This window comes from Heliangelus exortis, chromosome 8 (genome assembly GCF_036169615.1).
Source record: "Heliangelus exortis chromosome 8, bHelExo1.hap1, whole genome shotgun sequence".
NCBI lineage: Eukaryota > Metazoa > Chordata > Aves > Apodiformes > Trochilidae > Heliangelus > Heliangelus exortis.
The window spans coordinates 1,266,880-1,280,234 of NC_092429.1; the positions used below are offsets into that span (position 1 = coordinate 1,266,880).

Sequence of the window (13,355 nt, forward strand, 5' to 3'; positions counted from 1 at the left end):
GCTTTGGGGTTATTTTAATCAGAATTAAGCATTTTTTCTCAAAACATTCTCCCAAGGCTTTGGGGAAAGCAGGGCTGTCCATCCACTGCCACCCCACGGATGGGTCTCAGGCAGGAGAGCAGCTCCTCGGGTACCAATGTTTGCTCCTGCACCTCCCCCAGCCTGGGCCCCCCCAGGGGGGACCCCCGTGCCCCCCAGGCTGAGCCCAACGTGGGGGGGCTGGGGGTTAGGATGAGGTTGAGCTTCTCCAGCAGGGGGATGGAGGAACCTCCTCCCTCCCCATCCCACAGCTGGGCAAAGGGCCTGCTGTAGTCTCTGAAGAAGCTGCTGGGTTCTGGTTCTGGTTCAGGTGCAGGGGGCTGTGCTGGGGAGATGGGGGCAGCAATGTAGCCCAGTGGGTTCCCCCCAGCCACCTGAGGTCTGTAGGCACTGATCTGCTGGGGGGTCGGGGTGCTGAGCTGCTCCCCAGCCTCAGGGATCTCTCTGCTGGGCTCCCTGCTGCTGGCCACCTCCTGCTGCTCCCCTGCCACCTCCTGGATTTCCATAACTGGGGGGTCACTGGTGTCCAGGAAGGCCTCGTGGAAACTGCTGCTTGGGAAATCACTGTTTGTCTGGGGAAAAAAAAAAAAAAAAAGTTATCAGTGTAGTAACAAATTTTATCAAATTTTATCAGTGGGAGAAATACTGTCAGAGCATCCCAAGGGAGAAATGGGGCGAGGAGTTGTCTCCATCCCTTTCCACCCCTCCCCTGGGAAGGAGAGGGGAGGTGGACAGCAGGGAGCAGCTGTTCCCATTCTTCTGCATCCACAGAAGGGCAGCTTGAGTCACTAAATACAGTTTGTGCTGAGGGAAGGTTTAAAGATCTCAGCTGAACTGGGCTCTCGTGCACCAAAAGGCAGCTGAGGAATGGTCCTGGGTCTGTTCCTGGCCACTTGGAGTTTAATCCTTTTCCCACCCATGTTTCTTACAGCCCCAGAGTGAGCTTGGAGCTCAGGGAAGAGCCTGGGAGGGGACAGGACCCTTACCTGGAGTGACCTGAGCACCTTGCTCTTCTCCATGTGGGGGAAGTCTTCCAGCAGCCAGGTGGGTAAGAGTGACACAACCCTGGCCTTGACCCTGCACCAAAAAGAAGGAAAGAAACCCCAAAGTGTTTCCTGCACTTTATCAGTCACTTTTTCAAGCAGGATGAAAGCTGTCCCTGGGTGGGAGGACACAGACAAAGCTCAGCCCTCCCTGCTGGATGGCTTGGCAGCCCCAGCTGGGTTCCTCTGGCCAAACTCCAGCTCTTCCCATTTCAACCTCAATGCTCTGAGCTCTCCCAGTTCAGCCCCAGATGCAGAACTGGTCTGGATGTGGAGGTGATGCTAACCTGGGGGGTGGGTGGGAGGAAGCCCAGTCCCTGTGGATGAGCCAGAGGAGGCCTGGAGCAGCTGGAACCAAACACTGCAGAAGCCAAAGCTGATTTCCCTACAGGCAGAGCTGCTGCAGGTGTGGAAATCACGGGCAAGAGATTTTCATTTTGCAAAGCTGGGAGTAACAAGTCCTGGGATAAAACTTCCCCCCAGTGGCTGTGCTGTTCCTTTATTTTTCCACCCCTTGTATCCATACCATGATATATTCTGTGCCCCTGAACCTGGCCCTGACAGAGGAGAGATTTTTGTTTTATTTTTTTGGTGGCCTCTGCCTTCCTGCAGAGCACAGAGATGTCTTCTCATGCAGCAGCATGACCAAGGGGAGAAGCTGTCCCTACTAAGAGAAAGAAACCTTTCTGGAGTTAATTTTAAAACATTGTGGAAGAAAGGCAGGAGTTGGGATAAGGAAAAAAATGGGAAGAAAGCTATACCTTTTCCTGGCTGATTTTTTAACCATCAGGATAACAAAGACAGTGGAGAAGATGAGCACACTGGTGCCCAGCCCCAGGAAAACTGCAGTGTCAGCATCTGAAAAAGGACAGGGAGGGAGAAGGTCGTTGAGTGACCCTGCTCCAGGGGTCTGGATGCCCAGGGAAGATCTTTCCAGCATGGCCATCTCACCCCTGGCCCCTCAGGTACCAAAAAAGGCACAATGAGCAAACCCCAAAGTGGTGGTGTGGCCAGAGCACCCCCTGTCCCCAAGCCCCAGGGGTCACCACATTCACCCCTTCTCGAGGCATCCTGGCCTCCCAGCAACACCAAAGGGAATTCCCCAGCTGAAGTTGGGGTTGCTTTTGGTTCCAGAACCCCCCCTCAGCAGATCCCAGGCTAGAATTCCCGTGGCTGGCCAAGGAGAAAGTCTGGCTTGGCGAGCCAGAGCTCTTCTGTTCTTACCATGGGAGAGCTCAGTGTGGGTGCTGCCCAGGAACAGGATCTCTGGAGGGACTTAAGCAGAGAGAAAGAAAAAAAAAATGTCCATTTTTAATCTTTTAACATATTTCTAAGCCAATTGCTAGTGCAAAGTGGGAGCATCCTCCTTGTGACCCCCAGCTCTCCCTCTGTCCATGCAGATGGAGTTTTGCTGCCAGGCTCTGGGCACACCTGAGGGTCAGGACCTTGAAAACTCATTTCAGCAGAGCTGGGGTTGCCCAACCCTTGACCCCTGACAGCACCCCAGGCTGTCAGGGAGCCCCTGAGGACACCACCAGCCCCCCCACATTTGGAACAGGTGAATGTCCCATCCTTGGAAGTGCTGAAGGTCAGGTTGGAGAAGCCTGGGGTGGTTAGCACTGGCTAGAGAAGGCTTTCAGACAGACCTAAAGCTCTCTTCCCATGACTGCAGCCATCAGTTTTCTACCTGGAGCCCCATTTTCCCTGGGTCAGTGGTCAAGTTTCCTGACCCTACACTTCTGGTTCCATTGCACCCACCTGGCCTTACCTTGCCTAGAGCTTGGCTTGCTGACTCCATCGGGGTAAACAGCATAGACTGACACCTCCATGGGACCTCCTGCTCCTGCCTCTGCTGGAAAAAGGTGAGATTTGCCTTTAAAATGTGTTTGGGAGCTGCTGGGAAGGCTCTGGGCTTGCTGTTGGGTGGTGATAGTTGATAGATGTATGGTGGGACCCCAGCTCTGGGCTGGGGGGAAGCCACAGCATGAGCTGTTCCCAAAAACACACGTGGGAGAGCAAAACCCTGCTCAGGTAACTGGTTAAGGAGCATCCCAAACCCAGTAAACACCAGAATGAATGTGGGAAGCAGGAACAGAGTGGGATGGCTCCTGTCCCCTGGGGTTTCACTCCTGCTCCCTAAGGGCTTTCCATGGCCCCACCCCAAAAACAAGTGGGCTGGGGCTCAATTTCAAGTGAAACTCTGCTTTTAGATTGTCTTTAGGCCTCCTAATCTCCTGAGGAATTGCACCAAAACCTCTCTCCTGCCATCCTATAGAATCATGGAACAGTTTGGGTTGGAAGGGACCTTAAAGCTCCTCCATCCATGGTCAGGGACCCCTCCCCCAGCCCAGGGGGCTCCAAGCCCCATCCAACCTTCAGCACTGCCAGGGATGGGGCAGCCACAGCTTCTGGGGGCAACCTGGGCACCCAGGGGCTCAGCACCCTCACAGCACAGAATTTCTCCCTCCCATCTCCTCTGTCTCACTTTAAAGCCATTTCCCTCATCCCATCCCTTCATCCCCAGTCCCTCCCCAGCTTTCCTGGAGCCCCTTCAGGCACTGGAAGGTGCTCTAAGGTCTCCCCATGGGATCCTTCTCTTCTCCAGCCTGAACACCCCCAACTCTCTCCCCCTGGCTCCAGAGCTGCTCCAGCCCTCCCAGCATCCCTGGAGTCTCCTCTGGATCAGCTCCAGCAGCTCCGTGTCCTTCTGATTGTGGGGACCCCAGAACTGGACCCAGCTTTACCCCGGGGGGGTCTCCCCAGAGCAGAGGGGACAATCCCCCCCCCTCACCCTCTCACCTTGGAGGTCTGTGTGTGTCTCCTGGGATGGGACTTTCTTCCAGAAATACTTCTCCTCCTGGCTAAAGGGGGTGCTGGGCACCCACTCCACGATGAACCAGAGTGGGGACCCCCTGCCCTGGGGTGGGGGGGGCTCCCAGGACACCCAAACTCTGCTCCCGTTCTTGGCTTGGACCTGGACAGCCAGAGGGGCTGGGAACTCTGCAGAGAGAGGGACAAAGGGGCTGTCCCCAGGGGGTGGCCCCAGGGGGTGGCCCCAGGGACACCTGAGCACAGTGGCTCTGTCCTGAGCCTGGGGATGGGATGGGGGGAAACGGGGAATCCCACAGAGGGGATGGGGTTGGATGGGGATGGAGATGGACACACACAGGATGGTTGTGTGAAAGTGTATCTGATGTGGAAGTACATGGCAGATATATAAAATAGGTAAAAAGGCTCTAAAAATCTGTGTTCTCTGTATTAGCATAGCTAGGGAGCTGCATTAGGGAGCTATACTTATATTTTATAGAGTTGTGCAGCTATATTTTATGTTGGATATACCTTGGAATACAGTAATATATTTAATAAATAAGTATGGTGAAATATATTTCATTTTATATTTGATCATATTTAGCATATGTGATAATACTTTTAAATATATTATAGTTAATAAGTTATATTTAATAAATTATACATTACTTATTTAACACATATTTAATCATAATAGATTGTATTTAATTATACTTATTCAATATATACTTACGCTTATTTAATATATATTATTTATTTATGTACTTATATTGATATATATTTATTTAAATTTATATGCTTATATATTTAAATTTATACAAATATTTTATATATAATTATTTATATTTTAGTTATATTAAGTATAATTAAACATATAGTATGGTTAAATTATAGTTTATATAGTAATAGTTTATATAGTTAAAATATAAATATATCCATCCATAGATGGATTTCTCAGTCTCTCTGAGCTCACAGGGATGCCCCAAGCCCCTCTCCAGCTCTGCCATTCCTTGTCCTGCAGCCTTCCCTGCTGCTGCTCAGGAGATTCAGAGAATCCTGGGGGATCAGATCCCTTTTTTCCCCCTTTATTTCCCTGGGTTTCTCCCCAGCCACGTCCCTGGATCCCTGTCCTGCCACGGGGCTTTTCCCTGGTGCTGCCCAGAGACCCGAGTGTGGCTGAGGGCACTGCATCCCCCTGGGGCTCAGGGTGGCCCAGGAAGGATTTTTTTTTCTTTCCCCCTCCCTTTTTTAGGTTGCGAGGAGGCAGCAGGGTCCTTCCAGGAGGAATTATGGGAGCAGGGAGCACCCACAAAAAACTGATTTTTAAACTTATTCCCGTGGCCTTCAGGGCTCCAGGGCTCGGCTTGCGCCGGGCTCTCAGCATCTTCCCAGCCAGGAATTTCCTCCTCAGCTCCCCTGAACCTCCCTTTTTCCACCTCGAAGGGGGGGTTCCCTCTGAGCAGCCCCTACCTGGGTGCCCCCCAGCCCCCCAGCCCAGGGGGATGGTGGCAGCAGGGCCGGAGGCTCCCCCGGAGCTGTGGGCGGTGACGTGGAGCACGCGTGTCCCCGGCGGCACCAGGACGTGGCACAGGGTGCCGGAGGTGTGGCACAGCAGCAGCTTCTCCCCGGAGCTCCCGGTGGTCACCCTGTAACCCAGGACCCTCCCCCGGGCATCCTGGGGGTGCAGGGGCTGGGGGACAGGAGAAAGGAGAGAGACAGGAGAGCCCCGTGGGGACAGCTGAGGGATGGATGTCCCCTGGGATGGGTTCTGCAAAAGTGGAGGGAGTTTGCCCTGAGGATGTGCTGGGGCCTCCTGGTGGGATCGTTTGGGTTGGGAAAGAGCTTTTTTGAGTCCAACCCTTCCCCCAGCCCTGCCAAAGCTGCCCCATGTCCCTCATCCCCACATCCCCAGGGCTCTGAAATCCCTCCAGGGATGATGGGGACTCCAGCCCTGCCCTGGGCAGCCTGGGCCAGGCCCTGACAACCCTTTCCAGGGAGAAATTCTTCCCCAGCTCCAACCTAAACCTCCCCTGGCACCACTTGAGTTGTGCCAAAAATTCCTCTTGTCCTGTTCCCCTCCACCTCTCTGGTTAAAGAGGAAGATTCCCCCTTCGGGAAGGATGCTGCCTGCTGCCACCCCCTGGAAGATGCTCTTCTCGGTGACAATTTCAGGGGAGCTGCCAAAAAAAAACCCCAAAAAAACCCCAACCCAACATAAAAACAACCAACCCAACCCAACCAACCCCAAAGCCTCTTTACCTTGACCAAGACTGTCACCTGGTGGCTGCCATTGGGGAAGGTGGGACCCGGGCGCCACCAGACCTGAGGTGCCACAGGAGGGGCTGTAGGAAGGAGGTGTCTGGGGTGAACGTCTGGAGGAGAACTGGGAATCCTCCCCCCACCCAGGACGTGGGCTTCCCAGCCACCCACCAGTGGGACTGCCATTCCTCTGCAGCCTCTGTGGGAATGTGCAGCCACTGGGCTGGTGGCCGAGGGCAAGGGGTGGTCCCCTGGAGCGAGGTGTCAGCCTGTCCTTCCTGGCTGGAAAACCACACACTCCCAAAGCCCCCCCGGGGCTCTCCCCACCTCCTGCTACACCCCAGGAGTTTCCCCAGATCCCCCAAGAGCTGGGGGGGGGGGCAGGAGAGGACAGGAGATGAGTTTGGGGAGGTTCTCAGCCCCCAGCTGCAGCCTGGGGATGGTGGCAGGGTGACAGTGCCATGGCTGAACAACACCTTGGCTGAACACCTTGACTGAACAACACCTTGGCTGAACAACACCTTGACTGACCAACACCATGGCTGAACAACACCTTGGCTCAACTACACCTTGACTGACCTACACCATGGCTGACCAACACCTTGACTGACCAACACCTTGGCTCACCAACACCTTGGCTCAACTACACCTTGACTGACCTACACCTTGACTGACCTACACCTTGACTGCCCAACACCTTGGCTGACCAACACCTTGAGGTGAGCTCACCTGCCTCGGGGGTGGTGTAGAGGAAGGGGGGACCCCAGGAGCTCCACGGGCTGTGTGCAGGGCTGAGGCGGCACCGCACCTGGAAGAGGTACTGGGTGGCACCCTGCAGGTCCTGGTGCTGATGGGCTCCCTGGGGCTCTGCACCATCCCACACCTCCACCTGCAAGGGAAGCAGCGTGTCAGGGGGGGTGTGGGACCCCCACCATCCAGAGTGGGGGCACGGAGTGGTCACTGCAGGAGGGGGACAGGAAGGGTCCTCCCTGAGCATGGAGCATCCTGGAATGGGTTGGGTTGGGAAAGAGCTTTGGGATCACTGAGTCCAAGCCTTCCCCCAGCAGTGCCCAGGCCACCCCTGCCCCATGTCCCTCATCCCCACATCTCCAGGGCTCTGAAACCCCTCCAGGGATGATGGGGACTCCAGCCCTGCCCTGGGCAGCCTGGGCCAGGCCCTGACAACCCTTTCCAGGGAGAAATTCTTCCCCAGCTCCAACCTAAACCTCCCCTGGCACCACTTGAGTTGTGCCAAAAGTTCCTCTTGTCCCATCCCTTGTTCCTTGGGAGCAGAGCCCGACCCCCCCTGGCTCCAACCTCCTCTCAGGGGGTTGCAGAGAGCCAGAAGCTCTCCCCTCAGCCTGTCCCTCAAAACCTGGCACTTGGCCTTGTTGAACATCCTAAAGGTGACCTTGGCCAATGGATCCAACCTCTCCAGGTCCCTCTGCAGTCTTCCTACCCTGGAAGCTTGGGGTCACCTGCAAACTGACCTGAGGGTGCCCTTGATCCCCCCACCCAGATCCCTGCTGCAGACGAGGAAGGCTCTGTCCTCTTTCAGGCTCCCCCCAAAGGTGGGGGGGATGCACCCCCTGCCTCTGAAGCAAGGAGTGGGTATTGGCTGCACCCAAACCTCCTGATGCCTCTGGGGTCCCAGGACCAGGACCGGTGTGTCCCTTGTTGGGGACAGCTCACGGGTTTGCATTTGGGGGGGAGGTTTGGGGGTGTCCCAGGCCATCCCACCTGCCACCCCGGGGTGTCTGTTGCTCTGTGTCTCTCCTCACAGGTGACATTCTCCAGCTGGGTCTGTCTCCTCCAGAAGATGGTGGTGATGGGAGGCCACGTCTCTGTTGTCTGGGCACCAGTGAGCTGGGGCAGGGCAGGAACCACTGTGGGGACAGCCAGGACAGCCCGGGTGAGCCATCCATCCCCCTGCTGCATGTCCCCAGGGGGACATCCTGGGGATAGGTGCAGCTCCTGGGGGAAGGGTGGGCAGGGGGGGTGAACGTACCAAGCTCCTGCAGGTCAAGGTGCTGAAGGGCTGAGCGAGAGGTGCCCAAGGGGTTTTTGGCTTCCACCCATGCTGAGTAGTGGCTGCCAGCAGGCAGTGAGCTCAGCAGCACAGGGGAACCAGCAGGGAACACCCTCACCTCCTCCTTCACCTCCTCCTCCTCCTCAGCATCCTCCAGCACCGCCGGCCCCAGGCTGGGAAGAAGCAGAACACAGGGAAGAGCCCAGCTCAGCATCACTGGCTCTGTGAGGGGTCACTGGGGCAGGGACACCTCCACAACCAGACTGTCTCTCTAGAAAGTTGTTGCCTTCTGCTTTTCAAGTTCTGTAGCACATTTGTGGGTTTGCTGCTGGGAGGTGACTGAGTTACAGAGCCATAGAACCATGGAATGGGTTGGGTTGGGAAAGAGCTCTGGGATCATTGAGTCCAACCCTTCCCCCAGCACTGCCACTTCCCCAGGCCCTGACAACCCTTTCCAGGGAGAAATTCTTCCCCAGCTCCAACCTAAACCTCCCCTGGCACCCCTTGAGTTGTGCCAAAAGTTCCTCTTGTCCCATCCCTTGTTCCTGCTGGGTTCCAAACCCATTCCAAATGGGGCAGCCTGAACTTAGCTTATAAATAAAAACCTCTTCCTCACCTCACTTGCACGACTGACCTGGCAGCCTGAGGGGTGCTTTTCTTCTGAGAGCTGCAGTCAGGCCCCACTGGTGTCTGTAACCCTATCACATCAACCTTCATCATCTCCAGTGGGAGGTGTTCCCAGTGGCAGGGGGTTGGAACAAGATGATCTTTCAAGGTCCCTCCCAACCCAAACCATCTGGGATTAAAGTTCTATCAAATTTTTTTAGTCTTTAACCTCCTAGAAGCAGCTCATGTGGAGAACTCATCTTCACCTGTGAGCCTTCCACCCCCAACCTCCTGCGGGTCCCCTTCAGCTTCCTCAGACCCTTTCCCATCTGGGTCCCACTGCTCCTTTCTTCCAGACTTTGCCCATCCTTTCCAGCCTGGAGACCAAACTTGAGTGTTGGTTTTAGCAGATCCAATGCCCCATTTTTTAGCTGCTGGGCCTTACCTGTGCAGGTGGAGGGTGTAGTGGGTGGGGAGGTGGGTTGGCTGCCCCGTGTCCCACTGGCACACCATGGTCCCTGAGCCCTCCTTGATGCTGCACTGCAGGTCCCTGGGGGGGTCTGGAGGGTCTGTGGAGGCAAAGGCAGGCAGAGCACCCAGATCATCTCCCTCCCCCTCCTCCCCCCCAGTGCTGCTGGGTTAGCAGAAATCAGATTATTTGGTTTTGGTTGCAATCTGATGTCACGTTTGCTGCTAGCACCAAGCCCACCCACGCAGGATTAAAGCCTTGAGTGAGCCTGGGGTTTTGCAAGCAGGAGAGCAAGGAAGTGATAAAATCCCTGTTTTTTTGTTCCAGGGGGGTACTCACAGCCAGCCCAGACCTGGGTGCCACACACCAGCTGTCGTTTGTCCCTGTTGGGACAGAGGGTGAAGCAGGTGAAGGTCCCAAAAGGCATCTGGAAGTCACGGAGCTGGAGCTGCACAGTGCTGCTGTTGATGGGGTGCAGGGGACCCTCAGCCTGGCTGAGGTTGAGGAAGATGAAGAACTGGGAGCAGCCCAGGGTGGAGAAGCAGTTGATGGAGATGTTGGAGCCCATCTGCACCACCCCAGAGGGCTCAATCCAGACGTGTCCTGAGCACTTGATGTTCACACCAACACCTGCAGGGCCAAGGTGGCTCTGAGCCAGGGTCCCACCCGAGGAGACGATGCCCGTGCCTGGATGGGATGCAGGTAAGGCCCTGGTGCCCCTCAGGATAAGGATAAACCCCCCTGGCAGGAGAAACCCTGCCCAGGTCACTCATCCCCTCAGACTGGAAGCAGTCACCCATTTATTTCACTCATTCCAGTCTGGATTCTGGAGTCTGCAGTGCAGACTCTGATGGGGCTGTGCCAGGCAGACACTCACCTCCAGACACCCAGCAGAGCAGGACATGGAGCACCAAGGCTGTGCTGGACCCCAGCATGGCCACTGCCCATGGATGGCATAGTCTGGGGAAAGAAATTGAGAGCTGAAAAGCTGTGAGCACCTGGACATGGTGCTGCTGGCATGGCTGGGACTGCCCCTGCCATGGGGACACCAGATTCCTGACTGGTGTTGAGTTGGAAGGGACCTTAAAGCTGCTCCAGTGCCCCCCTGCCATGGTCAGGGACACCTCCCCCAGCCCAGGGTGCTCCAAGCCCCATCCAACCTTCAGCACTGCCAGGGATGGGGCAGCCACAGCTTCTGGGGGCAACCTGGGCACCCAGGGGCTCAGCACCCTCACAGCACAGAATTTCTCCCTCCCATCTCCTCTGTCTCACTTTAAAGCCATTCCCCTTGTCCCATCCCTTCATCCCAAGTCCCTCCCCAGCTTTCCTGGAGCCCCTTCAGGCACTGGAAGGTGCTCTAAGGTCTCCCCATGGGATCCTTCTCTTCTCCAGCCTCAACACCCCCAACTCTCTCCCCCTGGCTCCAGAGCTGCTCCAGCCCTCCCAGCATCCCTGGAGCCTCCTCTGGATCAGCTCCAGCAGCTCCGTGTCCTTCTGGTGTTGGGGACCCCAGAACTGGACCCAGCTTTACCCTGGGGGGGTCTCATCAGAAACCCAACCAAAGATGTCCCAGCAGACACCCAGAGCAGAGGCCACGTGAAATTTCCTCAGACCTTTCCTTGTCCCTGCCAGGGTCTGGATGTTCATGCAGGTTTGGTAGCCCATTAGTAAAATAATTCAATTTAAAAAATTTAAAACAATTAACCGTCATTAACTCAGTAATTCAAACAACCCCGTACCAAATCTGACCTTAGAACTGGTGAGTTTTCCCCTGAGGGATCAGAGCCCACCTAAAACACCCCAAATGATGTTTTTTTCAGACAAACCAGGGGACGAGTTGCAGGTTTTTGTGTTTCTCACACGGAGGGAGGTGACCTAGTTTGCTTTAAGGGCTTCTTCTCAACTGAGTCAAATTTCAAGCTCCTTTCTGTTCCCTACTAGGAGAACCTGAAGGTCTCAAAACTTCAGCAAGTCAGAACAAAAAGGAAAAATTAAAAAAAATCAAGCTCCTGGATAGATGAAAGGAGATGAAAACATCCCCCTGGCTGCCAGCTCTCAGCCCTGCTCTCACCCATCGCTCACGTATGGGTTTTTCTCCCAATTTCCAGCCATTTGCAGAGCCCAAAGCCAGGAGGACCTTTGCTGGGGGATGTTGCTCTCTGATCTTATCCCTGTTTTTTTTAAAAAAAAAAAAGAAAAAAACCCCAGCAGTGTCCTCACTCCTTAGCACAGAAGGAAAAAGCCACCCCGGTTGTGCAAGCCCCAGCCATGTGAAATCTTTTTACACCCTAACGGCCAAAAAACGAGAGCTGGGGTTATTTGGGGTGGTTTAAGATAAGGGGTGGGAGGTGGGCAGGGGGCAGGGGGGGGTCCTTACCTTGCCGGTGCCCGGGGGACACGCGGGGCCCCGGCGGGCGCGGAGCGGAGCGAGTGCGGAGTGTGACCCAGATAGGAGCGAGAAAAAGTGAGTTTCCAGTCTGAGTCAGTCCCTGGGGAAACCCAGCAGCCCTTAAAGGAGCAGCTGGGGGAACTGGGGCCCAGGGGGCTCTGAAAAGTCGCTACGGGCTTTCCTGGAAAATTCAAGCCCACCCCCGAGGGATTTTTAAGGATCGCAGCCAAGGTTTCTTTAGGTTTTGGGGGTTTTATTTATTTGCTCCATCAGCCAAATGATGTTTTTCTGCTAACCCTAAGTCCTGAAGGAGCCAGGTTGCATTCAGCCTTGGTCCCCAGCTCATCCCGGGATGCTGCAGCCTCCCTGGGATATGGAGGGAGGGGAGGCTGCTCCCCCCCTGCTCCCCAGCCCAGCCCAGCCCAGCTCTCAAACCTCCTTCCTTTTTCATGTCGGTTGAAGAGTTAACCTCAAGAACAGTGTTAACCTCATCAGACCACAGGAAATACCGCACCGCAGGCACCCAGCAGGGACCAGAATTTACAGCAACCCCCAGGGTAAGACAAAGACAGCCCCTCCCTCCACCAGGGAGACCCCCACCCCCCGGGGCTCTGGGTTGTGACCCACCCATGGGTATTATTTTGGGGGGGGAGAAGTGAAGTGGGGTTGAAGGCATTATAGAAGGAAAATATTTGTGTTAATCTAGCAAAAAGATTTTTTTTTTTTTTTTTTTGGGGGGGTGTGGGGGGCACACACATCTGGAGCTGGGACAGGGACACCAGGACACACATCTGGAGCTGGGACAGGGACACCAGGACACACATCTGGACAGGGACAGGGACACCAGGACACACATCTGGATAGGGACAGGGACACCAGGACACACATCTGGAGATGGGACAGGGACACCAGGACACACATCTGGAGCTGGGACAAGGACACCAGGACACACATCTGGACAGGGACAGGGACACCAGGGCACACATCTGGACAGGGACAGGGACACCAGGGCACACATCTGGAGCTGGGACAAGGACACCAGGACACACATCTGGACAGGGACAAGGACACCAGGACACACATCTGGAGCTGGGGCAATGACACCAGGGCACACATCTGGAGCTGGGACAGGGACACCAGGACACACATCCGGAGCCAGGGCTGCACATCTGGAGGCAGCAGAGTGCCACTGGCAGGGACCACCTCCCTCCCACCTCCACCCTGTCCCCTGGGGACACCTGGCTGGGTGGCCAAGGGAGATTTAAGTTTTCAGTGGGATTAATTTAATGTTTGCTGTCTTTGGTGGGCTTGCTGCTGGCCAGGGCCAGAGGTGGTGAGTCAGAGGTTTGGTTCAGCAGGAAGGAAAGGTTGGGTCAGAACAGGTTCTGCTGCCAAAAGCCAAGTGCTTGTGTCACTGCCAGGGCTCTGCTTGGCAGAGGGGACGTGGGGGACACAGAGGACACGAGGGACATGGCCATTCCATCCCTGTGACTGGCACATCTCCTTCTCACCCTGTCCCTTTCTGCCACCAACCAAACTGGTTTCCCCCAGAGGCTCCAAATATTTGACTCCACTCCCACCCAGGGGGCTGCAGGGCTGTGTCCCTCATCCTTGTGGGGTCACCAGTGTCACCGGGAGGGGACAGAAATGCTGGGGGGATGACAGGCCTGGGAATGGCCATAATCCAGGTAGGATTGGGTTCCTGGCTGCCCT

At 55.4% G+C, this 13,355-nt stretch overlaps 1 protein-coding gene across 2 annotated transcripts; it reads right to left on the minus strand.

Annotated features, from left to right (window-relative positions):
* On the minus strand, positions 1-11,716 carry IL23R (interleukin 23 receptor). Of its 2 annotated transcripts, none has more exons than XM_071749879.1 (15): positions 11,631-11,716; positions 10,131-10,213; positions 9,593-9,883; positions 9,230-9,353; positions 8,158-8,351; positions 7,890-8,035; positions 6,879-7,038; positions 6,150-6,232; positions 5,361-5,580; positions 3,882-4,082; positions 2,851-2,931; positions 2,307-2,357; positions 1,844-1,940; positions 1,026-1,116; positions 1-611 (listed from the first exon to the last, which is right to left on the minus strand). In XM_071749879.1, the coding sequence occupies exons 2-15, from the start codon at positions 10,186-10,188 to the stop codon at positions 39-41; spliced, it is 2,370 nt and encodes a 789-aa protein (XP_071605980.1). In that variant the 5' UTR covers positions 10,189-10,213; positions 11,631-11,716; the 3' UTR covers positions 1-38. The 2 variants fall into 2 exon arrangements, with proteins under 2 accessions (XP_071605980.1, XP_071605979.1); XM_071749878.1 differs by having other exon boundaries at positions 2,851-2,934.
* Positions 11,717-13,355: the final 1,639 nt, after the last annotated feature.